The sequence below is a fragment of the Sphaerodactylus townsendi genome, linkage group LG03, assembly GCF_021028975.2.
Source record: "Sphaerodactylus townsendi isolate TG3544 linkage group LG03, MPM_Stown_v2.3, whole genome shotgun sequence".
Lineage (NCBI taxonomy): Eukaryota > Metazoa > Chordata > Lepidosauria > Squamata > Sphaerodactylidae > Sphaerodactylus > Sphaerodactylus townsendi.
In genome coordinates this window covers 29,311,098-29,337,634 of record NC_059427.1, presented here as the reverse complement: position 1 = coordinate 29,337,634, position 26,537 = coordinate 29,311,098, and the positions used below count along the sequence as shown (strand labels likewise).

Sequence of the window (26,537 nt, the reverse complement as noted above, 5' to 3'; positions counted from 1 at the left end):
CAGCCAGGAGGCTACTGTTGAGAGTGGGACATTGGAAAGACTGCAGGCAAAGCTTTGCTTCATAGTCTCCGGTAAGACTACAGAAACCAGGCTACGAAAAACCACCCTGAAATCCAAGAACTTACTTAAAAAGCCATACTCCAAACCAAATGATTAACAAATAAGCGGTTTGTCAGATCTCAGACAGACTGACCAAACCAGTCTTCTTTCCCCTGAAAATTAAACTGATCGTCTGAACAACATTTTACTGAAGACGACAACCCGACCATGCAGACTGGGATTCTGCATAAGTGGCCTCTGAAAACTCTGATCAACACGCAGCTCCTGCTAACAGGCCCTCTCGCACAAATAGCTCCCCGCATCCCGTGAAATTGCATACACGATTACAGGTGCAATTTTCAACCACTACAGTTCTGAAAGCGATCCTTTACATCAATATGGGCACCAGGGTATGATTGGAAAGGACACGATACACATTCACTGCAGACCAAAACATGACCCCAAAGGCTGTTGCTTGAGAAAAGGGAACTCCAGAAAACTAAATAAAATATATATATGGGGAGGGGGTTGAAAGACTAGAGCAGGTTGGGATACTCAGCAAAAATGCCTCCCGCTCCTTCTGTTTGAGAAAATGCTCCGTGGGATCACAGGTTTGCCTAAGGTAATCTAGAGTGGTACGGCAGAGAGCAAAGACTTGAACCAGAGACTACAGAAGGCACTGTTAGACGCTACACCACACCAGCCATTTTACAAAACCGACCATCGCTCCCCTCTTATCCCAAGACACTGTTGTTTTTCCACGTGACCAAGTACAGTGGAACCTCGGTTTTCGTTGGTAATCCGTCCGAAAAGAATAGCGAAAACCAAAACCGATGAAAACCGAGGCAAACTTTTCCATAGGAATCAATGTAAATCCAATTAATCCGTTCTAGGCGCTCCAAAAAAACATACCAAAAACACATTTTTGGTGAATAAACATAGTGTTTAATGCTGAAAATAGTAACAAACAATAACACTAGGATCAGCTTCAGAGCCAGTGGATCAATGTCGCACCAGAAAGCTGTCCAAAGAGGTCTGTTTCTGACACCTCTTTAAGATTTGTCTGAAATGGGGCAAGAAATTGTTATTAAACAGGTTGCAGATGGCCTGAAACAGCTTTGTCCGGGTGATTTTTCTCCAGAAACCCCTGCACCTTACTGCAAATCAATGAAAACTGAGGCAAATCGATGAAAACGTAGGCTCATTCCGCATGGGCCAAAAACAGCGGTGTGAAAACAGTGTGAAAATGGTGTAAAAGGGTTTAAAACGGTGTAAAAGGGTTTATACTGTTTTCACATCGTTTTCACACCACTGTTTTTGGCCCATGCGGAATCAGCCTGAGACAAATTTTTCACTGAAAAAAATAGATGAAAACCAAAGGCAATGAAAACCGAGGTTCCACTATACTTACGCAAGTTCCAGAATGGCCACAATCGCACTGAAGGAAAAGAGACACTCCAGAAATGATAACTTGTATATCCTATTTTAATTGATGGAATACAAGCACAAGACTAGGTGTTTGTGACCATTCACTTCAGAGGAACAGAGGCAAAAAGCTTCAACAGTACTCAGTGGTTTAATGCAGCTTGAGTATATCCATGGGAAAACACACATACAAAAAAGGAACCACACTGGGACAACAGTTTTGAAATTATGCCCAATGCTGGATTTTTTTGAACCAATAAAAATACTTGCAATGGGAATCTGGTTCCAAAAAGATCCTTATATTACTGGAAAGCAGGAAGGAGAGAACCATTTTATGTCAGTGGTTCACTTCAGCATGTACACGCTACAAACTTGATGCATCCACCATTATTATTGAACTTTATACAACATTTAGGATAGAAGAGGGAACACCGGGAAACTGTTTTAATGTTCAAAATTGTGCCAAAGCAAGTTCAGGCTGCTGCTTAAACCTTTGCCAGGAAGTACTAAAAAAAACTGCAGTGAAAGGGAGCTGATTGACCATTTCAAGCCCAACTATCAAGTTATTATTCTGTTCGGGAAATTCATATAGGTATGCAGGATTACGTCTTACTCTCTAATAAACAAAGTCCAACAGCACTTCAGAGACTAATACAGCTGATTCTAGTGAAAGTTTTGGTGAGGCAGAGTTCATTTCATCAGATGCATGAGGAATACATCTGTAATGCCAATGGATTTATACACTGCAAACAACAGAAAGTCAAAGGAGGTGGAGACAGCTCTCTGAATTTGTGTTCCTTTATCTATGTGCTACAGTTCAAAATGCCTTTTGTTTGCCCTGGGTTTTCACATTTCAAGATACTTGTTCCTGTTACTTTTATTCTTAATCTTGCAAACTGTCTAAAGAACCAGGTGTTCACGAAGAGACAGCCTAAACCAGATAAACAAATTCTGACAGGCACACTAGGAAGCAAATAACTGTCTCGTTCCTTAAAAAGTCCTATGGAACTAAGACAAACTCTTGCATGGTCTTATGTACGTTAGCTACAAGTGTGCTTTTCTATCTACAAAAATACAACATAAGGGCCAGCAGTTATTTTTGCAGCATTCCTTGCTTTTACTGATGCCTCTCACGACGAGCAACAATTAAAATACAAATTCATGAAGCAGTCATTGTGGAATACTCGTTAATTTCAGTGGAAATTTGCATGGATGTGTTTGGTACAAGGGAAAAGATGGAAGCAAAAGGAAAAAAGTGAACAGACGTATTCAACACATTAGCTTTGTTCCAAGTATTTATAAAATATTTATAAAATTTTATGCAGAATATTTATGAAATATTCTGCACAAACGCTTGGCAGGCTGAGCTACAAACGATATCCTCGCAGGCAAAAGGCTCTTTGTTCAAATTTTGGTTAAAAATAACAATTAAAAAATATATCTACTAAAATTCATTTTTGGACAGTGCTTTTGTATTTTTGGTTTTTTTCCCTAAGTTTGTACAGATGCAAGACATTTCAGTTCGGCACAAAACAGCTGTCCTTCTCACTTTCATTTCTAAAAGTATTTTACATTTGCTTCAAACTTAGACTCAAATAATACTCCATGTATATATATAGTTTATCTAGCACCTCTGTTAACCTGCATAGAATTAAAATTAGCGCGTATGTCTGCTCTTTTGCTCTGGTGCTCTTTCAAGTTCAAGGAAATCAGTGTGTTTGCTATACTGCCATGATGCATTCCATTAAATGCCCAGAACTGGTATAGCACAGTGGGTAACAGACACAGTGAGCAACCAGCCAGGGAGTTTCGATCCCTCCTGTGCCATGACCTCACCAGACAGCTTTAAGCAAACCTGTTCTTTCAGCCTTAGTCCACCCCTATTGCAATAGGGAGCTGATATAATCCTGCATTAGAGGGCTGTTGTAAAGGTGTGTAGAACTCTGAATCATCCAAAAGCCGACATGAATGCATTAATACACAGCCTAGAAATGACTGCCTTAAGCAATGCAACACTAGCTCCATTCAGAAGGTCTCAAGGCTACAGATAATATTGCCAAAATAGGTTTAATGACCCTTGAATCAACAAGGCCCAAGAAAATTAATCTAAGATGGAAAATCACACTCCCAAAGATGGAGCGATGGAACAAGAGTGGACAAATTACATTAGCACATCTGATCCTTTTTTTTTGCACCGTGTCTAATTTTGTAATGTCAGTCCGACTGTATAATTTATTAGCTCTCCAAATGCTATTTAACTGCATTATTTGATGCCACGTAAGCCGCCTTGAGTCTTAGTGAGGAAGGCAGGCTGTAAACAAATAAATAAATAAGGAAGGTCCAGCTGCTCTCAATAAAGAGAACCTCCATCCATATTATCTCAACAGCGGTGAAATGGGTGGTGACTACAGAGAACACATTTTCTGCAGCGGCACTTTGCCTCTGGAATGCCCTTGAGATTTGCCTGGAACCTACTTTACTTTCTGTCAGGTGCCAGGCCAAAATGCATCTATTCACCCAGGCTTTTAATTAGGAATTTTATCTTACCAGTGTTTTTTTAATGGCCCGCCTCTATTTCATGGATAGTTTTTAATGCGCTGTGATGGGCTGAGCAGGTAAATAGGACTTAAAAGTGCAGCTAGGAACAAAGTGCAGCCCAAAAACAAAAACAAAATCTTCACAGGAGCAGGACAGCACTGTGATTGGGTAAGCTGACCTGCACTCCGATTGGTGGAGCAACCAACTAACAAGAGAGGAAGGAGCTCTCTCTCTGAGATGAAAGGAGATGAGGGAGATTTGATTTGGATTTCTGCGAGTGAATATTAAAGTCCCTTGACTGTGTGAGGAAGATCTACCCTGGGGGAATTTCAGTCAGAGAGTGAATCTGATCTGAAATACATTGTGTATCAGTGTATGCTGTGAGCAGAGATACAGAAGAAGAGGAGTTTGGATTTATATCCCCTCTTTCTCTCCTGCAGGAGACTCAAAGGGGCTTACAATCTCCTTGCCCTTCCCCCCTCACAACAAACACCCTGTGAGGTAGGTGGGGCTGAGAGAGCTCCGAGAAGCTGTGACTAGCCCAAGGTCACCCAGCTGGCGTGTGTGGAAGTGCACAGGCTAATCAGACAGAGGAACTGGAAGTTTATTTTGGTCAAGGTTGAGATGGAATAGCAGATAAAGGCTTTCCACAGTGACCACGAAAAGGTGAGGGGAATATATCTTCTGGGAGATAGAAACATTCCTAAGCCAGTACGGAAGGGAATTATTCTCAAAGGAGGATTTCCTGTCTGAGGCATTAGCGATCTGTTTAAGTTGCCTCAATGAGGCAGATTTCTGTAAAGTGGGTATCTAATAGCGGACAGGCTGTGTGTACTGAAAGAAAGGGCATCAGCCTGCAAGAACCCAGAAACATTATGAAACACCTCAGAATTCAAAACAAATCTGTACCACTGTAGGAAAAGAACCTCTCTTATAACATCTAAGAAACTGAAAGACCAAAAAGATTATTAAAATCTCCAAGCCTGTAACAGAAACTAAAGATTGTATATAGTTTACTCCTGACTGATTTCAATCTGTTGAAATATACCCTAATTCCATATTTGTCTTCAACAAATCTTTGTTTTTAAATGCTGAACCTGCCTCAGATCACTAGCGCCTTAAAAAGAGGGGGTGGGTGGGTTGTTTTAAATAAAAAGGCTCTCTTCACCTTTCAGGAATTCCTTGGGCTGAGCAGATAAGTCACTGAAATACTTGCTATAGTGTGGGGCGATATTAGAACTTTAGCTAAAAAAACCCTCATGTGCTACCTGGAAGGTTGCTCAGCCTCAACAAGAGCAGGAAAACCTGCATCCGTGGCGAAAAAAGGGTGTTTGGATGCCCAATGCTTTCTTTAATAACTCACTTTTAACAATGCTGGGATGTTTCAATTGTAAGGCCTACAGAACAGGACTCTTAAGACCTAAGAAAAAAGCACTGCCATCAAAAGTGGCCTGCCAGATATTCCACTAAAGCTGACAAGTACGATGGGGAGAATTTTGTCTTGACCTATCAACTCTTGATATTTTAGAGGGGGCTGCTATCAAATCATGACGGATAAAGCTACCTGCTCTGAATATGACTAACGTTTTCAAGCCCTCTAACCTTGCAGCCGTTACTAGGAGTTAATTACATGTGGAATACAAGTTTTTGTTTGTTTACCCTAAAAATCCCGACAGCTTCTGAAGAGGAGAATTTGCATCAGCCCAATCCTGATCTTGGGGTATTTGCATTTATACAGTTCTATGGGAGCACCTGAATGCATTCTAACCACCACTAGCAGATACTGGAGTATTGTGTAGATGTTAACTCAAATGGGCAGTCCTGCCACAAGGCCCAAATAATTCATGGCAGAAATTAACGGCTTGAGTATCATTTCCATTAGTGCACTTCACCCCATCCCCTCCGCCTTTCCACATGGGTGTACAAGACAGCTTCCTTCCCAGGGTGCAGCTCAGAGAGAAGCAAAATCCAATGACTTCCACAATCAGCAGCCCATACGAGCAGCGAAGCAGCATTTTTCAGGTAGCAGCTCATCTAGAAAACAACCTGAGTTGGCATTAATCTCACCTAACTAGGTACTCGAAAACCCGCTCGCTCTATCTCCGCATGTTTTGTTTATCCTGAACGAGGCTCTGTTTATTGATTTTGGCTCTTTTCAGGTTAGCATATTTATAGATATTTTCCAGGTGCTGCTTGTACAGCTACAGCATCAAAACTGAAAGCGCCAGGCAGGCTGTGAGCGTCATCGGGCACGGTTCGGACATCATGCCAAACTATGCTTTGGCGCTGCACAAACAAGTCTAGAAGGAGCCTCAGGCTCACTCACACCAGACCTTCCTCCTTCGCTTGCGTGCTGCAAAATTAGTTACTTCCTGGCTTTGACAAACTGTGGCTCTCCATGACAGAGTAATTGACAAACAATGGTTTGCCCTTGTCCTGCAAATCAGGATTGCAAACCACAGTGTCTTGTGAACCTACGTGGAGCAGCCATGCTTGATCTAGCAATTCAAGCAGAATTATTAGGCTTCCAGTAACTAGCCAGTACAACTTTGAATCTCCAGAGGGGGAAACTTTTATCGCTCACATTTTTTTCATTTGTAAGTAAGGCCCTTGGGAGACCTTACCTGTGGTTTTGGCACTAGGTGTTATCACACCATGCCGATGATAACCAGCTCTGTTTCCTTTCCTAAGACACCTGATGCTGCTATAACCTTCCTAAGTAAGCGCTCGATTAGCATCTTAACCATGATAAACATGAACCAGTGAAAATGAATGAACGCAACACAGACACGATTCTAGACAATACCACACTCTCTACATCTGACAGGGTACCATTGATTTTTGCTGACTCAGGAGTCTTGAGGTTTTACTTGATCCAGCCCTGTTGCTGGATGAACATGTAAGTTCAGATGCAAAAAAAAGAGCCTACCTCCATCTTTACCTTGGCATAGAGACTGGCCTGGCCCAGCAATCTTATGACACGAATCACACCACATTAACCTCAAGACTAGACTACTGTAATGTGCTGTACGTGGGGTCACCCTTGTACTCTATTTAGAAACTTCAACCTCAGCAAAGCACTGCATCTCATCACGAGGAATATCATGGATTTTATTTTATAACACCCATTTTGCATTTACTTCCTTGGTTGCCAATTACATTCCAGGTTACACTCAAGGTGCTGGTGATCAGCTTTAATGTCCTCATGGCCTGGCACCTATACAACCACTTCTCCCAATATGGACTATTCCAGCTCTGTATACCTGTGTCACAGCAGGTGCTCAAGGGGTTTTTTTGCTGCTGTTGTTGTTAACTTCTCTATTGTGGCTCCTCCTTGGAGGAACAACTTTACAGAGGATGTTAGGAAAACTCTTACACTCCTTACCTTTGGTAGCCTTTGTAAAACAGAACCTTTAGAAGGGCCTTTTTGAAGACTGTGACACTGTCTTAATTCTGGTTTATACACATTTCATCATTTTTTAATGTTCAAACTGGTAAATGTTCAAACAATAAGTCTTTCTTAGGAAAAGCGAACTATAAATGCTATGAAATTAAATGCGTTGTGAAGATATTAATGCCACCTCATTAGTTAAGGAGACTTCCTTTTTCGGCCATGTTCAGACTCCTTTTCAATCGTTCACCACCTTCCCCAGCTCACCTCCCCCAAGACAAGCTTGTTCTATCCTCAGAGCTCAGACTATTTGCAGGCTAAAGCTCAGTGCTAAAGACGGCCGCATCAGTGATTACCAGCAATGTAGCTCCTAGTGCTTCACTGATTCCAGCCTTTAGTTTGGTGTAGCTGTTGAGCTACCCTTTAAATTCAATAGTAATAAAGTAATAAAATAATAGTAATAATAAATTCAATAGTACAAAGACTACCAAAACTACCAAATAATTTCCTTGTGAGACTGCCTAGATAGAACATAACCTTCTCGAAAGCACATGCATACATGGAAAAACAATGTATTGGTGTGGATTGTCATGCGCATTCATGTACCTATCAATATATGTGCCAGACGTCATCCTAAAAGTACTGTCAAGATTTCTCAGGCTCACAAAGAAGAAATGAGAAATAGCTGAACGCAGCAGTATATTCACCCCTTCTGTGACAGCCAAAACATGCTTCACTGTAAGACCTACTTAGTACGATGGTCACTAAAAATACTACAGCCCACTTTTAAAATCACTGATCTAAAAATATTACTCGTCACCGGTTTGCCAAAGTATTAACTCTAGGAAAGGCTTATAAACAGTCACCACTAGTCCATAAAAACCTCGCTTCTTAGCTGATTGACGCTTGGTGCAATCCTTTTCCAAAACGTAAAGAGAGCTATCCTTTTGTCTCCTTTTTTTTTTGCTGCTATCATATCCTAAATGATTACCACCCAGTTTCTATGCTTCCCTCCCTCCTTCTACTCGTTTTGCCATGTAACGCTCTGACCGGAACTTTTCTCAGATTATCAGAAAAAAATATTATCAATCTTTTGCATTTTCTGATGATCAGATATGGTTTTGTTGATCCTTTTTTTTTGGGGGGGGGGGACAGTCATGGCCAAGGTTTTTTTTACAAAATTCACTACAAGTAACTGACCTCCCATCTGCTCCTCTCATGTGCTTGAAAGCAACATAATCAACTAGTCCCCAAAACAATCAACAGCCCCCCCCCCTTCAGAAGATTCTAATTAATACCATTAGGACACTCACGCAACACTTCCTAAGCCTGTCAAGCTATACAGAGTGCAGCCTGACCATAAAATAGGTCCAATATGGATTAATGCAGAATTCCAGATTACCGTGCTCGAGGAGCCGTGACAGTTGCCATCTCCGTTTCGTCTGATCTGTGCTTACCTGTTGCGTGAATATTCATAACGCTCAGCAGCGCGCATACCTAATCTTATTGGGATTGTCCAGACTGTACTTTCTCCTAAATGTATGGTGACTATTCATGAAAAGAAATTGACTGAAGAGTGAAACTAACCCCTTTGCATTGTTCATTACAGCTGGGGCTGTAAACCCAGGCCTGCATCAGATGCTGCTGGCACGTGCGTCTATTTCAATGACTTCCCTGCACAGTGGGAGACCTCTCTACGGAGACTCACCTTCTCTACAGAGTCGCATCGCTTCGCGGTTTTTCCCGTATTCCTTGAAACTTTCTTCCAAGGCTGCCCCTAGAATGAAACAGTGAAAGGAAAATGTCAGCTTATGGCATCTTTGTGGAGTAGTGGCCACACAGCAAATAATGGCAATTGTTTAAGACTAGCGCTCGCATTGTAAGGATGCTTGGCACCAAAAATGTACGATGCACCTGCTCCCCCCCTCCCCAAATATCTCCTATTAACAAGGCAGTCAAGAGGCAGCAAATCTGAAGCAGACCAAGCAGAACAAATAATACATTCCATCACAGACCTAAAAGCAAACTATTATCTTTTGTCTTCCTTTTGGATAGATATAACTGCTAGATCAAGCATTTACAATAAAGGCAGAAAGCATAATAACTACAAGATTCACAGTTACAGTCCACCCGAAGATTCACAGTTACAGTCCACCCGAAGGTACTATCCTGAAACACTTCAGTATTTTCATTCATGCTCACATAAGCAAATCAGTTGCCCAAATATAATTTTTGTCACGTGAGTGAATGAAAGTTGCGTCAGATAAAAGACTAACGACCATGCCTACCTGCAAGCCACACACTTATTGTAAGAGTTTCTTAACTGCCAGCACATGGGCTCCCAAACATACAGATAATTTGCCTTTTCTGATTTTCTGGCCAAGCCATTTTAATCAAGGACTGTATGGCAGAATGCAGCTTCAATGCAAACAACGAGCACATGTGATCTTTGAGACGAGCCAAATTATTGAGAGCTGCAGGTAAGTGAGGTATATTGTGATATTCCCAAAAGGTCCACTTAAAAAAATATTAAAAGAATATACCTGTGCTGAACGATCCAGGGGAAAACCATGTCAGTGACACATCAGGCACCACTCACACACAGAACAACCTCAGGCTGCAGGCGGGGCTGATCAGGGTGAAGGAAGAGCCACCACCTACCTGACCACCCCCACCTCGTTGCCAGATCCCCGGGTCCGGGACAGACGCCTGCCCCCACAGAGACAGAGGAAGGCTGGAGCGCCCCCTCGATGCCTGCCCGCCTCCTTCGCGGGAGGCCAGCTGGGTTAACCCTTTGGTGTCCGCCTGCCCTCCCGCCCCCCGCGGCAAAGGGGATTCTCACCGTCGTTCCCGTGAAGTTTCGCGGCGTCGACCCAGTGGCTCCAGGGCTGCCCCAGCATCGCCTCCGGGCTGGGCAGGGACCGGCGCTCCCCGAGGGTCGCCATGGCCGCGGGGGTGGCGCTGGCGGGGGCCGTGCTGGCGGGGGGGCCGCTCTCGCCGCCGCCGCCTCCTCCTCCGCCGCCGTGCCGGGGCCGCCGCTGCTGCTGCCTGCTGGCCGCCGCCGCTCTGCGCTGCTCCCCTCTGACGTCAGCCGCGGCCCGCGCCGACATTCTTTCCGCTGCTACAATGTAACGAGAAAAGTCATCAGGCTCCTTAAGGTGGCGCCGCGGCTTAAGGACGCGCCCGCGCAATTCCACCCCCCGCTGCTCCGGGGAAGGCAGATCGGCGGCTTCTGCTGCTGCTGCTAGGGGCCGGCGGGGAAGGACAGCGGCGGCAACAGGAGGCCTCGCATCGCCTTTGTCTCCGGCTTCCCATTAACCTCTCTCGGACTGTCAATCAGCGGGGCAGCTCCGCTTGGAACCCCAGCCTTCCCTTGGCCCGGGCTGGCAGGGTGGCGGTGAGGTCGAGGCCGGCCCGGCCGGAGGCATCTGGGTCTGGGACCTCCGAAAGGCTTTCTCTCCCGCCCCGGCGAGCGCTGGTTTCAGCGGAGGCATCCACCCCCAGGCTGCTCTCCGGATCTTTTCCCTTTCTCTCGCCCCCCCTCCCCCGACTCCAGAAACTTCAGTGGAAGGAAGTTGGTTATTTTAGGACTCAGAGAGGTCCGGGTACATCACAGCCGCCCCCGCCCCTTTCCTCACGGAGAGGCAGGCTCTTAAAGGAGCAACGACATTTCTCCACCTACCCACCCCCGCCCAGCAGCCAGGATCTTGGGGCCGGACCCCGACTCTCCGTGCTTCGCCGCCCCCCACAGATTTGCGAGATGAGGCACTTTGCTTTCGTACGTTTTGCAAAATCCTGGACTCTTTCCGCGCAGCCGGGCGGCATGCCCATCTCGAGAGGCCACCTTAAAAACCCAGCCCACCTTAAAAGCTTGCACGTCAGGCGAAGGGAGGGCGGTTGAATAGGAAGCGAGCAGGAAACGAACCCCGGCCGCGCGACTCATCGCCCGCCCCCCTGGCCCTCGCGGGCACCCTTCCTTTCACGAGTGTCGCCCGCAGCGCTTGCCTTAAAAGGGCTCATGTAATATTCAAATCTCTGCGCGCCAATCCTCCAATGGGCGACGGCGAGCGCGGGCAGGCCGGGCGGATCTCCGGAATCACGCCGAAGCAGGGCTTTTCATCTGTCAAAGCCATGAATGGAGGCAGAAACTGCTAGATTTGCTGCCCGCTGGCTTGTTTGGGGTTAATATAAAGCGACAGGGAGGAAAATTTCTGGGGGGGCGGGGGGAGGAAAGATCCCTCCGGCAAGAAAACATGAAAAGATAAGGGTTTATTCTGACCTCTAACCCTTTCACTATTCCCTCTACAAATGCGCTGGCAGTTTTGCAACATCGAAAACATTGCAGGAATTAATTCTCAAGGTGAAAGGGAAATCTGTTGGCAATATTTTTTGAACACAGTACACAAAATAGGAATAAAATTTAAAATATTTGATTTTTTCCAAACACTTCCCACCCAGTGGAACTTGTAAAGTTGGACCAAAGTAGCATCTGGATTTTCAATGAATAAAACTTAAAATATTTGGCTTTTCCCCCCAAAACACTTTCCACCCAGTTGACTTCGTAAAGTTGGACAATAGTAGCATGTAGGTTTTCAATGGTTCTTTGTCAACTCATATCGTTTTTTAAAACTGAAACACAAACTCACTACCATATTGCTGTTCAAATCCTTTTTCACTATTTTTAGGGAGTCTCTGAATTTCACTATCAGCTCATACACTACAGACATGCCAATGAATCCAAACACCAAACTCATGGCTCCAGTGCTCTGATATAGCAACGTGGGTGAGAAGCCACGGATTCAAAGTATGCTGGGAAAATCTAGTAATTAACCACACATCACATTCACGGCCATCAACTAGGAGGGGGAGCACGAGGGATACAGCACTTCATGGTGCTGCTGCCACAGTGCACAATTCACATGATTTCTGCATGGTGATGGTAGAAAGAGATGTCAAGTTGAAGCAACTCTGCAAGGTTTTCAAGGCAAGAGATGTTTGAGGCTATCTGCCGTTCTGCCTCCTGCCAAAAGGAGCTGCAGAAATACCTGATGAAAAAACACCAACTCTCCTTTTTTCTGAAATGTAGCCAATTAATAGGTTCATTAAAAATATTGTACCCCAACTTTCCCCAGAGTGGAGACCCCAAGCAGCTTACATTATTCTCCTCTCTTCCATTTTATCCTTACAACAATGCTACGAAGTAGGTTAGGCTGAATCCCCCAGTGCCACCCAGCAAGATTCCATAGTAGAGTAGGAATTTGAACCTGAGTCTCCTAGATTGCAGCCAAACATGCTAACCACTATATCATGCAGCCTCGGATAGGTCAGGAAAATGGATAAATTCCTTTCGTTTTGCAAAGCAGCAGGGGATATTTTCCACTCTCCCTGTCTGTGCTGACTTTTACTGGGGGATTCAGCACCCAAAATTGCTCACACTGTTATTCTGTCTTCTATTTTATCCTTACAACAACCCTGTGAAGTAGGCTATCCTTAGAGAGTATCTGGCTAGCCTACTTCACAGTAGGTTGTTGTAAGGGTTGTTGTAAGGATAAAATAGAAGACAGAATAACATGTGAGCAGCTTTGGGTGCATATTGGGGCAAAAGTCAGCACAGGCAGGGAGGAGACAGACATGCTGGTGGCCACCTGTCCTTCAGCCCTGCTGCCGCAAAAGCTGGAAGTTCCAGCTGTGCCAGAGCTGTGTTAGCATCTAGAACAGACACTGGTATGGGGTGGGTGCTCATGGGGATGGAGCCAACTAATGTTAGAGTCAGGGGTGAAACTCCCCAACTTTTGGACCAATGCTACCCTTTGGTCCTGTAAGCCCTATGGAGGGCTTCCCAGCTGCAGGGTGGGGGTTGCATTTTTCTTCCCCGTGCCACCAGAAAGCCCTCCTGGAGGTGGCATCCCAGTAGCACCACCACCCAATCCCAAGGGCTTTGGATGGGGCTGTATGATTGGCTCAAAGTCATCCTGCGACAACACTCCATGGCAGACTGAGGATATGACTCTGGATCCCCTTGGTCCTCTGATGCCATTGTAACAGCTACACCACATTGGCTCTGACAGCTCAGGGAAGTTGCCAAACCCCTTCCGTTGTGTAATTTTATAATCACCCTGTCCGATTTCCTGCCTTCTTGCATGTTGTGAAAATAATCTTGGCCAGGCAGCACATTCAAATTCCTTTTAGTTTAGGCACTACAGCTTCCATCATCAACTTGAAGCTGGTGACCAACACTGAGACGTCCAGCTCCCTCCTTCCTACACTCAGTTATGCTTGCTACAGACAGGTAACCATCATTTCCACTGCAAACGGTGGTGGGGGAATGACCTGTCCTAGATGTTACCTGGGCCAGGAAGTTCCGATTCCTTTCATTTTGAGCTCTGCAACTCCCCTCATCATCCTGAAACTGTTGGCCTATTTTGAGGCTCCCAGCTTTTTAAATTGTGCCTGACACAAACTGACAACCTTAGCTTCTGCTGCAAATAGCCCAGAGGGTAGGGGCTTCTAGAGATAATGCTGGCCAGGAGGCTCCGATTCCCTTAACCTCTGACACTGCATCTCCAATGACCATCCTGAAATGGGTGGCCAAGGTTGAGGCAGCTCATTCTGTTGATGCATGGACGCACTCCTCTGCCCCCCGCGCTCTTACAGCATTGTTTGGAGTCGGGTTAAGCTGGTTGGTTGAGGCAGAGTAGGGAAACTTAACCCAACAAAAGACGAGGAGGTCCTCTGGCTAGGCCGGAGGACCGAGGGAAATTTCCAGATGACCTATTCTAGAAGGGGGTCACTCACTGGCCCCGACATCCCTTTGAAGCCTCCGCCTGGACTCTGCCTTGACAATGGAGAGCCAGGTGGCCCATCCTATAACCCACACCTGGCCACCGTGATCCATCGCGATGGTGTGCTAGATTATTTCGTAATCTCAGAAAGCTTTTACGCGGGCCTTCTCTGCGCGATTGATCCAGAAGCTGAAGCTGGTCCGTGGTGATTATTTAGATCATATCACTTCTGTGCTATGCCGTCTGCACTGGCTCACAGTGGAGTTCGGATCGCTACTTCAAGGTGTTTTGGTATTAACCTTTAAGGCCTTACCATGGGGCCCTCATACCTACCCATTCCATCAATTCACTTTTTATGTCCCATTTTACAAGTTAAGGCCACTACGCTTCAGCGATTCATGAGAACTGCCAAGAGCTATTCCACCGGGCGCTTTGGAGAGGCTGGCTCGCGGTCTTTACTGCCTCTTCATTCATTAAATTATAAACTCCAGCTCATGACCACAACCATTTTAAAAACATAAGCCTGCTGTTTATTCCGAAAGTATCCCATTTATCTTGTTGCTTTTTTGCAGTCTTATTACATACATTTTACCCTTGGGATGCGGTAGCCCGCTTTTTTACTGGTTTTATTGGTTCACCCTATAAGTTTGAAATATAAATAAATAAATAAATAAATATACATTTTAGTGTTTGCTTTTTTTTTAAAGGAATAGCAAAGGTTCGGCTTAGGTGAGAAATTCTCAATTTCAATTCATTTCTGGTTTTAGTGGGAAATATATATATATGATGTTTCAGTAGAAAATGGCATCTTGGTTAAAGAAATTACGGGATTGCACAAAAAACCTACTCTTACTTATTAATTAGAATAAGGTTAGAATCTATATCGTAAGCTTACTTGCGCTCTATGTGGAAGGTGGCTAATTATTGTTTTAAACAAATAAATCTGATGCATAATAAATTACCAAGTGTACGCACACAGATTCTGTCTGTGTGATCAGGACCACTGCATTTGCCACAGTTCTTGTCTTCACAGACTGAACCAATGGACATGCACCTGGTACCTCCAGAGGCTGTTCAAAAGTCAGATTGAACGTATGCCCTCTTGCAAGATTACTTAACAGAATTTCTAAACTCCAAATCCATAGGATGTTGTGGGTTTTCGGGGTTGTGTGGCCATGTTCCAGTAGTATTTTCTCCTGACGCTTCACCAGCATCTGTGGCTGGCATCATCAGAGGATCAGCCACAGATGCAGGTGAAACGTCAGGAGAAAATACTACTGGAACACGGCCACACAACCCAGAAAAACCACAACATCCTAGTGATTCTGGCCGTGAAAGCCTCTGACAGTCCAAATCCATCTCTCTATATTGCCTCCTTTGTCCCACTACAGATTGTACTGGACTAGAAACTGGCCCTTAAAAGATTACTTTCCTATGAACTACCGAGACAAATGACATCCCCTTTCCATCAAACAACTTTTCCTCACAGGGTTTTTTGGTCAGTTTTGACTCCACACTGTTTCTGCTTATCCCCTGATTTCCACATGCATTTTTGTGCCTCCAAGTTTCACTTTTTTTATCCCCCTTTCCTTTGTCTTTTATGGCTCTTTTAAGACCACTTTGACCATGATGTTTTTCTGGAAGCAAATTTTGAGATGGCATTTTTCTAGTGAGGAATGTTTCTATCAGTTTTCTTTGTCTCAGCCATGTCCATTCCACTTTTCAATGACCAGACTGTTGTCATAATTAAACCATCTGAATTCCTAGCTTTCATTAAAAAAAAAGTGAGCTAGACACTCCCTCATGAAAGTACCATTTCCCCTTATATTTCCACATGAGGAAAGGGCTGGAGACTTACTTAAAAATGAAACTGGGAGTTCAGGAAACCTGCTTAAATTATCACTGCAACCCTACAGCATTAAAAAAAGAAGTGGGGTGCTCTGACGCCACCAATAACACCACCAATGAATAGCCCTCGCCCTCGAAAGTCCTCATTGTTTAAGCCACGTGTGTGGAAGAAAATAAACTGACTCCACAACTATAAAACTGCACAGAGGAGCAGACATGCAGAACAATTCTACCCAAACTGATTCTAATGCTTGCGGAAAAACTCCCAGGAAAATCAGGAGGAAGTTGAGCATGTAGAAAAAGTGAAAGAAGAATAGCAATTCTATTTCTATTTAGCCAAAGAAGAATAGCAATTAACACAAAAAAACCATGTTACGTCTTTTGAATTAATGCCCCAACCCACAAAGGACAACTGTGCATCACCTGGCCATGTAAAGTAGCATCCCATGTCACTAAACATGTGTTTTCAGTGAACCAATATCTGAACAATGTAATATGACAAGGAATTCCCTCACACAAAGCCTTCTAAGGCTCATTCCGCACATGCAGAATAATGCCCTTTCAAACTGCTTTCAGTGCTCTTTGAAGCTGTGCGGAATAGCAAAATCCACTTGCAAACAGTTGTGAAAGTGGTTTGAAAACGCATTATTTTGCGTGTGCGGAAGGGGCCTAAGTCTGCTGAAAGCAGTGGGCTTAGAAAGGTGTAACTTTTCTTAGGACTGCCCTATAATACCACGTAGACATAGGTCTTTCATTTGGCTATACAAAAAGTGGTATTGTGGACTGTTAAAATATTTAAACATTTCCTCTTCAACATGATTGTCAGTGCAATTAAGAGTGGTCTGTTACAAGCTCCAATGTGCGTCTCACTGAGAATCTCAAGACAAATGTCTTGAAAACCTTTGAAGCTGGTTCTAGAAAAGAAAGAAGTTGCCTATTTCTTGCATCTTTAAGAATTAAATTTTTGGTACTATGTTGGTAAATTATGCAGTTAAACTGACATCCTGACTCTGCTTAGGAGAACCTATTCTAGGTGCTCTTAGCCGCCACAAGTGTAATCCCATCTTGAAGATGCACTAATTACAACAACCCCATCCTGCTGGGAAGCCTTTTAGATCAGGTACATATTCTCCCCCAGAAAACCACAAAAATGAAGATTACTCCTTTGGATTGTGTTATCAAGATCCTACAGCTGAAGCTGAAAGTCCGTCTCAGATTTTTGGAGGACCTGCATTTTTCTCCGATAGTGAAGCTTAACTCCACGGCAGGCTCAGCAGCCAGCGCTTCCTTTGACTGCTTTTTCTCTGGAATTTGTTGGTTAAAGAGTTCTGAGCAGGCAAGATGTTCTTGAAATCTTCTTAATTTCAACAGAAAGATATGTTGTATCTTTTTAGTGACTAGGTTTGCAGTGCCACCTACCATGTTGGGTTCATCTTCCATTTTATTTCCTCGTCAATTTCATGAAAACGGAAGCGGCAATTAATACAGGTTTTTCGGTAGTTTTTTTGGAACTTCAGAATAGGTAAGGTTTCCATCTGCCTGATCTCCCCCCCCCCCACCCTTTTTAATAAGGTTCAAATTCAGCAGATGCCCTTCAGGTCCCAAGAACCTTTCATAGTTCAACAAAACCACTTTCTCCCTAGCTAGAAAACTGTCTACAATATTTAGTATTCTGCTGTTTATTTTCCTTAGCTGTATAAGCTGCAGCTTGAGAGATTTGTGGCTTTCTGACAGGATGTGGCGACAAGTCCCACATGACAGGCCAGAACAACTCTTTTGGAAAGGGCAACCAACATTCTGCTCTCTAAAATAATGCCCGCCAATCATTATTAACAGACCGGGACTTCTGGTAGCTCTCATTTTTCTTTAACCTGGATGTTTGCACAAGATCCAGAATTTGCGACTGACCACAAAAAGTATGTGCGCATTTTCTGTTGATCTGGAATGCCGGATGAACTGAGCCTGAGAATGAAGAATCCCTCTATGGCATAATCTATGAAGAGTTTCTTGACAGTAAAATTTTTGCATACAACGTCACTACCGCTGATATCCCCTTCTGCTCTGAAAGCGTTTTTAGAATTGCAGGGGGACTCTTGGTACATTTGCGTTGATTCCACTTTTTCATATATTTTAAGTTTTTGAGCTTCCAGGAAACAGCATGAATGCTTGGTGCAATTCTTCATCAAGGCAGTCAGAGAATTTGCTACTTCATTTTCAACTAAACTGCTTTAATCTGAATGTGTAGTTCTGCTCTGGAGTTAACCTCAGTAGACCAAAAATATCTTAAAAAGTATACAGTAGTCTTTTCTGAACTGGCACTATATTTTTTCAGCTAGAACGTACCACCTTGGTGAATGTGGTTCCAGAAGTCTACTCATTGACTCCTGAGTAAAACATTAACCAAAACCTTTTCAATTCCTTTTTCTCTGTTTGTCACTAACATAACTTTTTTTCCTAAACAGAATGATGAAAATTGTTCAAAAATGCTTCCCAAAAGTCTTTGATGATTTTTGTCCCCTGCTATCATGTATATTAAACATAACAGCAATTAGTGATGACTATCAAAAGCACTTTAAAAAAAACTAATAGAAAGAAGAGTTTGGATTTATACCTCACCTTCTTTTCCTACAAGGAATCTCAAAGCAGTCTACAAACTCCTTCCCTTAATCTCTTCACAACAGACATCTTGTGAGGTAGGTGGGGTTGAGAGAGTTCTAAGAGAACTGTGACTAGCCCAAGATCACCCAGCAAGCTTCACGTGAAGGAGTGGGGAAACAAACCTAATTCATCAGGTAAGAGTCCACTCCTCATGTGGAGGAGAGGGGAATCAAATCTGGTTCTCCAGATTAGAATCCACCACTCTTAACCACTACACCACAGTGGCTCTTGTCATATGAAAAAAAGAACTGGCAAATATCCAGCAGCAGACAGTATTTCAGAAAGAATCTCAGATGGTCAAAACAAGAGTCACTATAGAACAAAGCAGATATTCAAAGACAAAGTCTTCAAAGAGCTTTGTTAGGTAGCACACATAACACAACTCATTGTAGCAAATTTATTTGTATTGTCTACTACATGTGTTTCTTATAGACTTCAGGTTTTGTGGCTCAGCTACACATATATGAACTGGGTCAGTTAAAGGCTTATTACAGAGATTATAATCAGTTTGGGAAGATTTAGTACTTATACCTTAAAATCGTACCTGTTCCTGAACTCCATCTCCATATGTGTACTCTCTCAAAATGTAGTGTCTTACTTCCACAAGGAAGTAGAAATAATTCCTTCCCATCTGTGACTCAGTGTAAAAGGTCCGTTTTATAGGTAATACCAACCAGTATACAACTACTTAATAAAGTCTCCTGTACCCAAAGCATTTTTGATCTTCTGACAAAAATTCCTCGCTTTGGAGTCTACTTTGGGCAAAGCAGAACATCACAGCTGATTCAAGAGTACTGATTATGATGCTGATCTTTTTTTAATCCAAGGAGAAGCTTTCCAAGAAGGGAGGAATATTTCACCACTATAAGGCTTCCCAGTAGATACTACAGTCTTCTGATTCTTGGTATAAGCATCCTCCGTTGTAAAAAGATTATTTCTCCAATAATACAAAACCCATGCGGGAAATTTCGGAGCACTCATGCTCTTTATGAATTTGCCTTTTTATTGGCAGTTAAGGAAATGTACAGAAATAAGGTGTAAGCAAATCCTTTATTTATCTTACCAATTCTGTATCTCTAACTTGGGCATCTTTGAAATAGTCAGGCCACAAACTAGAGGATGGTGTGTGCCATCTTTGGAAATGTTCAGAAGTCAAAGCAAAGCTGTTTTATTTGCCAACGCCTTTAATGGGATATGGATGATAGGCAGCTTTTAGGGAAGGGGCTATTGGAGGTTTTTTATTTGGTATTTTAAAAATTGTGATGTTTTAAAATGAAATTTATAAATGAGCTTGAGCCATGAGGATAGGCAAGATTGATTTAATAAAAATATGTAGTTTGAACCACTTTTCAGAATAAAAGGATGTTTATATAAATATGCATTTGATTGGGTGTCGAGTCATTAAATAAGGTAACCAAAACTGAGTTGTATCGCGGAAGCCTTTCGTGGCTAGAATCAGCTGGCTGTTGTGGGTTTTCTGAGCTACGTGACCGGATAGTTTTTGCTCCCAACCAGCGGTGGGATTCAGCAGGTTCACAGCACTTCGGCAGAACAGGTTGTTAAAATGGTGCTTGTAAACAACCAGTTGTGAAATTATCTGAATCCCACTACCAGAACCGGTTGTCAAATTATTTGGATCCCACCACTGCTCCCAACGTTTCGCCCTTATCTATGGCTGGCACCAATATTTTGGGGTTATGCAAACAGCAAGACAAATTACCAATACGAACAGTGAATCTGAACGTATGCTGGCAAAACATGTGGAGCAGCCCACTGGGCTGCGTAGGGTCCTATCAGCACTTTGGTGATTTTTTTCTCTTTTTTGCTTGCCACATAGACCAGGAGCTTGCAACATAGACCAGGAGTCTGCAACCTACGGCTCTCCAGATGTTCATGGACTACAAATCCCATCAGCCCCTGCCAGCACGGCCAATTGGCTGATGGGAATTGTAGTCCATGAACATCTGGAGAGCCGCAGGTTGCAGACACCTGACATAGACCATTTTCAAAGTGGGGAGTGTTTCGGAGTTGCCAGGCAATGCAATTATAGTAACAAGGGGTCGTCCAGGGGTGGGGACATGGGGAGGAAGCCCGTCTGTACTGCTAGGGAAAACCTGGAAGTGATGACAAGTAGTTCTAGGAATCACTGAAAAAACTATGGTAAAACCTTAAGAGCTTCCAGTAATTCCTATAGCTATCCCACATCACTTCTGGGTTTTCTCTGAAGGGACACAGTGGCACACAGCATTTTTTCCCTACCTTTGCCATTTGGAGCAGCGGCAGGAGGCCTCCCACTGGTGGGAAGCCTGGCAGTTTTAGAGAGTCTTCATGCCAACACTACACATTTCTAGATCCCCAAGGTGAAGGTGCTCTGTACATTCATGTAGAGCAGTGGTTCTCAACCTGTGGGTTGCGACCCCTCTGGCGGTCGAACGACCCTTTCACAGGGGTCGCCTAAGACCATCGGAAAACACATATTTCATACAGTTATGAAGTAGCAATAAAAAATTTTTTATGGTTGGGGGTCACCACAAAATGAGGAACTGTATTAAAGGGTCGCGGCATTAGGAAGGTTGAGAACCACTGAGGTAGAGTCTACTTCTTCAAATGTATTTCCCCCTGTAAAATAATTGCTAGAATTTGAGAAAAAAATGATTCCCTTCTTTTAAAAATATTCAACTGCCTTCCTAGGTATACAAGGAGTTCATTCTTAGCACTGGTTGAACTAATCTTTCATTTTTGGGGCTCACCTTACCAACATTTCTTAATCAAAATTAGTTCAAGGTCTAGTTCAGAAGGTTCAAGATCTCGTTCAGAAGGTATCGCAATTTTTTAATCAAAAGGAATGTTTTAATGGAATGAACGTGTTAAAATGGAAAGGTAGCATACAAATGTGTTGAATGGAGCACACGTGGGAATCCTTAAACACTTGTGGGAGGCATCTCATTTCTCCCTTTCCCACAGTTTCCTCTTTCCCATAAGTTCACATAGCCTCTCAGCTTTTTCTGATCCTCCTCCCCTATATTTATCTGCCCCTTTGTCTTCAGGTCTCCCCTTGCTTCCCTAGCAGCTTCTGCCTAGGAAAAATATGGCCCAGTTGTGTGATGCTGGCCACTGGGTCAGACCCACTGTCATGGAAGGTTACCCTCAAGAACTTACAGGAAGGGGTGTACCTCGCTTTCTCATGTATGCTCCTCTCCACACTATTTCCTCTTTCTCTCCTCCTGGCACTCCCATATCCTCTTTTCCTTTTCCTGCCTCATTCTCATCTTCTCAACCATTCACAAACCTACCTTTTATCTGCCTCCAATTGAAAATTGTTCAGCTACATGTATTTGCTTCATTTATACCCCCATCTTTCTCCACACTGGGTACGAAAGCAGCTCACATTGTTCTCTTCTCCTTTTTTCTCCTCTCAACAATCCTATAAGGTAGGTTAGGCTGAAAGTATGTGACTGCCTCCAAATCACCCAGGGTCCCATAGACCCTACTCTGAATCTCAAACTGCTACACCACGCTGGGGCTCACAGGGTGGTTGCTGTTGAATAGAAGCAAGCAACCAGGCCTAGGTGAGTCATGCAAGTCAGGTGGTATCAAGTCACCCAGTGGTCGCTGTCAGGCATGGCTCCAATGAATCTTCTCTCAAAGGTCAAAACAGCCCTGGAAAGGACCCTGCCTTTTACTCACAGAAACCAAGCTGCAGATGTCTAGCAATGGCCACTGAGGGAATCCATTCGTTAAAGCTATAGGCACTTTAGAATAATTTTGGTTTAAAAAAACCCCATTTTTTGCACATCTGGCATACTGTTCAGGTTTGTGGAAAGATCTGTCTTCCCCATTCACAACTCTAAACACCATATTTAAGTATTCCCAGATTTGTCAAACTTCACTATTAGAATATAAGATAATCACTGTTTAACCTCAGCGCACAAAGAAGGGGTCATTCAAATCCCACTGTGGGTAGGCAATGATAGCACGGCTTAAAATTTAACAACTGCTCAGGGATCTTGGAATTCAAACTCTGAAGTCTCCCAAGTCCCCATTAGCACTCAGCTTTCTCGCCCAAGGCTGCCAAGGCCTGTTTTTGCAGTATAGCAGCTCAGCCAATGCCAACAAGAGGGTCATGACAGGTGGAGTTATTGCAGAATGAGAAGTAGAGTGCAAGTCCAGAGGCAGTTCAAACAGCTGCTTCCTGCCTTTGATATATTTTTAAAAAACTTATTGTCTCAATGTTTTTAGCAATGTGCCCCTCATATTCTTTTTGCCCACTTTATCATCAATTTACGTTTCCTTTGCCAGAGCTAGCGTGACTTCTTATTCTCCTAGTCTGAGCAAGATTCTTCAAAGGAAGCCTTCTTGCCTTTTAGGGCCTTAGTTGATTCTGCTCATTAACCACAATGCCACCCTCTTACATTTGGTGGCACCCTCCAAATCTGAGGAATCCAAGTCCCTGACAAGTAATGATATTCACTCTCCCCCCTCCCTCAGTACCCACAGGCATGGTGTCAAGCCAAGCTGTCTCAACAATCTAAGACAAAGGTACTTTCCCCCTTCTAACATTATTATTTTAACGAATACCTTTTCCCACTTAAAAAGGGAGAGACGACAGATTCCACTGCCTACTAAGACAGTGGTGACAGCTTTAATTTACAAAAGAGTCCTGTTAGTGTCAGAAGGCTCAGAAAGGTCCAAGAGTTTATTTTGGCAACATATGAAGGTCAGTGTGGTCCTAAGGCACGCAGCCTAGGAAAAGATGACAATCTGAGTTAAGAGGAAATAAATTTTTTTGCTTATATACAAGGATCCAAGCAATGTGGTTAGCAACAAGAACGGCTGAGATCACCTGCCCCCTGGTGAGTGTCAACATATAAGGGGCCCCTCCCCTCCCCTACTGCATCTCTTGTGCTGCTTTGGACTGCCTCCAAAAGTCCACTGTAAAATATATTTATTTACTTCACGTATGCCCCACCTGTCCCCCAATGGGGACTCAAAGAAGCTTACATCACTATCCCTTCTTCATTTTATCTTCATAACAACCCTGTGAGGTAGATTAGGCTGAAAGAGTGTGACTGGCCCACTACACTGAAACGTGTTGGCATATAAAGGAGATCTGCAAGTCCAAGGTGACTGGACAGATAGTTCCAAGTTATCCTGGTTCCAGTCTGAAGCCCAAACTCCAAGATGGAGGTATAAGCAAGTGGTTTCTTGAGGCTACTGCTATGATTCCATCAATACCCTGAAGCAATATGATCTCCAGTGCCTCTTCCTTTTCTGAATCCAGCGAGAGAACACCAAGCAAAACAGAAAAGCCTTTGGCCACTGGCAGAAGACAATAGTAGAGTGAGACAGGCACATCTTTTGGGGGAGGGAGTTCAATAGTTTTGGTGCCATGACTGAAAAGGTCCTTTCTTGGGCATCTAGCCTCAGATGATTTAGACTCCTGAAGTACTGTCCCTAAAGACGACCATGAGGTTCATTTAAGAGAATGTCTTAAGGTATGGTGGTTGCAAGCTGTATAGGGCTAGACAAGTCAACAACAATACCCTGAATTGAGTCTAGAAGTAAACTGGGAATCAAGATAGATAGACTGGAGTGACATGGTTCCTACAACCTACTCTAGTCAATGTTCTGGCCTCAGCATTCTGTACCAGTTGTAGCTTCCAGACACTCTTCCAGGCAAGACTCACATAGGGCACATTGTGGCAATCTAATTGAGATGTTACCAGGGCATGCACACCTCTAGCAAGATCTTTAATGCCCAGGAAAGGTCACAGCAGGCTCACCTATCTCCAATAGTGGCTTCCTGTAGACACTGAGAAGCATGGGGGCAGGATGGCACCCCAAAGACCAAGGACTGTGTGGCAGTTCCCCAATGCCATCTTCTGAAACCTACCTTCCAGATAGAGCCAAAACCACTGCCAAACCCAGTCCTCCCAGGTGATCCAGAAGGATCCATGTCTGATTCAGGAGGATCAACAAGGCTGACCAAGCCTTTTTCAGTCCAATAATCAGGCCTGAAACCAGATTAGAAAGAATCCCGAAATCTACTTCGTCCGTTAGTTCAGGTTGTAGGTGTAAACAAGGCTTTGATTCCTGTGGGCAGCTGTATATATCTATGGCTTGGATTCCACAGAGTGTTTCCATTGACAAAAGGATTTCTACCAGCAAAGCACGACATTCAAACTTTCCCCTCTACTGCTGCAGCCCAAATCCACTCCCTGAATACTTCTTCTGGGGCTGGGGAGCCAAGAGTCATGGCCCACTGATGGAAGTTCTTCGGTCAATGGAAATGTTCCATGGGATCCAACTCAGCATCAACATTCCTTCTAGGATTCCTGGGATTCTTCCTTGTTCCTATGGGAAGCTTGATTTGGTCTACAAAAGGTCTACATGATCATCCACCCCTTCCTTAATTCTGTTGGGGCCAAGGGACCAGGCAACTTTGATCCCTCCCAGTTTCAGAACTGTGGCTCTAATAAAAACATGGGTGAAATGGCCACTGGCAAAGTTCTGAACTTTTTCCAGACGAGGATATCCTCTGCATCAAGATATAGTGGGCCAGGCTTTTAGATTCTGACTGTCAGTCACAGGCTCACTCAAGAGGAAACGACACCTTAACTCTTTATTATTAGAGCATAACTATCTGCTCAGACCACCACTATCCAAAACTGCTTACAAATGCAGCTGGGGAATATTAATTCCTCACATAAATGGTCTGTAAAGGGGAGGTATGAGAAATGAATGAGTTGTACATATAAAATGTGTCATATATATGAGTAATTTTTTGCTGGAATCTGATTCAAGTCAGAAGAGTTTCAAATTAGACTCATGATTAATCAATGAATACTTTCTGTGCACTCAGAAGCTCTGTTCTCCATAAAGCTTTACTGAACTAAATATACAGACATATAACAAAATTACATTCTTAGCAGCAGAAATGAGAGTATGCGTAATAGAAGAGATAACAGAACAAGCTGGTCTCCCATCACATCACCTCAACAATTTAATTACATCCGAGAAACTGAAAAGGTGATAATGGATTTCAAGTTTCTAGTCCTCCGTATTTAATTTAGAATATATGAGCACAATGGTACTCCTCTCCAGAGTAGCATTTCAGTAGTGAGGAAACCTACTGCGCAGTTCTCGAAAACTACATTTGGTACATAGTTATGTTGATCTTCTCAATACACTGAACCCTACGTAGCTAGCGCTCAAAATCTGGGGTGGAAAAATCAGAATTCTGGGGAAAAAAATTTAATTCTACAACTTGAATATATCAAAAAAGCATTTGGCATACTAGCTCTAATTTAATTTTCAATCACTATTGCTCATTTGTTTTGCAACGGATACTTTCACAGCATTACTTCCTTTGCCATTAAATCCTTTTTCCCTCGCTACCCACTTGTAGCATCCAGTCTCCTTAGTGAGACTGGTCTGTGTTAAATTCTTCTGCTACTGAAACATTCTTTCAGCGTGTCATAAATCCATCAGTATTCCTGAAGAGAGGGAAGAGTGGCAGTAGAAAGATCACTTCATCACTTCAATGGACAATATTACTGACTGTCAAGTCAAAGTAGAAATAATAAGGTCACTTCAGAAGCCGATTTTTACAGTGGATGATCCACTGAACTCGTTTCAAAGACATGTAAGAAACTATCCCCTTCTAGTTTCACCTATTTCCTTAAATACTCAAATATTAAAGATTTTATTTGTCCGATAATGTGTGACAAAACAGCGTTGGAGACTATTAAAATGAATTATTTTAAGTGGCAGGAATAAAGACGATGAATCCACAGAAGGAACTGGAGAAGCCAACTTGTCAAGTACAGAATTAGAAAAAGTTGAGTAGGCAAGAT

The 26,537-nt window shown here is 43.4% G+C and overlaps 1 protein-coding gene across 1 annotated transcript in view; it reads right to left on the bottom strand.

Annotated features, from left to right (window-relative positions):
• The window catches only part of ATXN7 (ataxin 7), a 120,042-nt gene that overhangs the window by 86,549 nt on the left and 6,956 nt on the right, over positions 1 to 26,537 (bottom strand). Inside the window, 4 exon segments of the mRNA XM_048488401.1 lie at positions 9,102 to 9,170; positions 10,236 to 10,345; positions 10,347 to 10,444; positions 10,447 to 10,514. Of these exon segments, the coding sequence (XP_048344358.1) occupies positions 9,102 to 9,170; positions 10,236 to 10,345; positions 10,347 to 10,444; positions 10,447 to 10,503 (334 nt within the window). The 5' untranslated portion in view covers positions 10,504 to 10,514.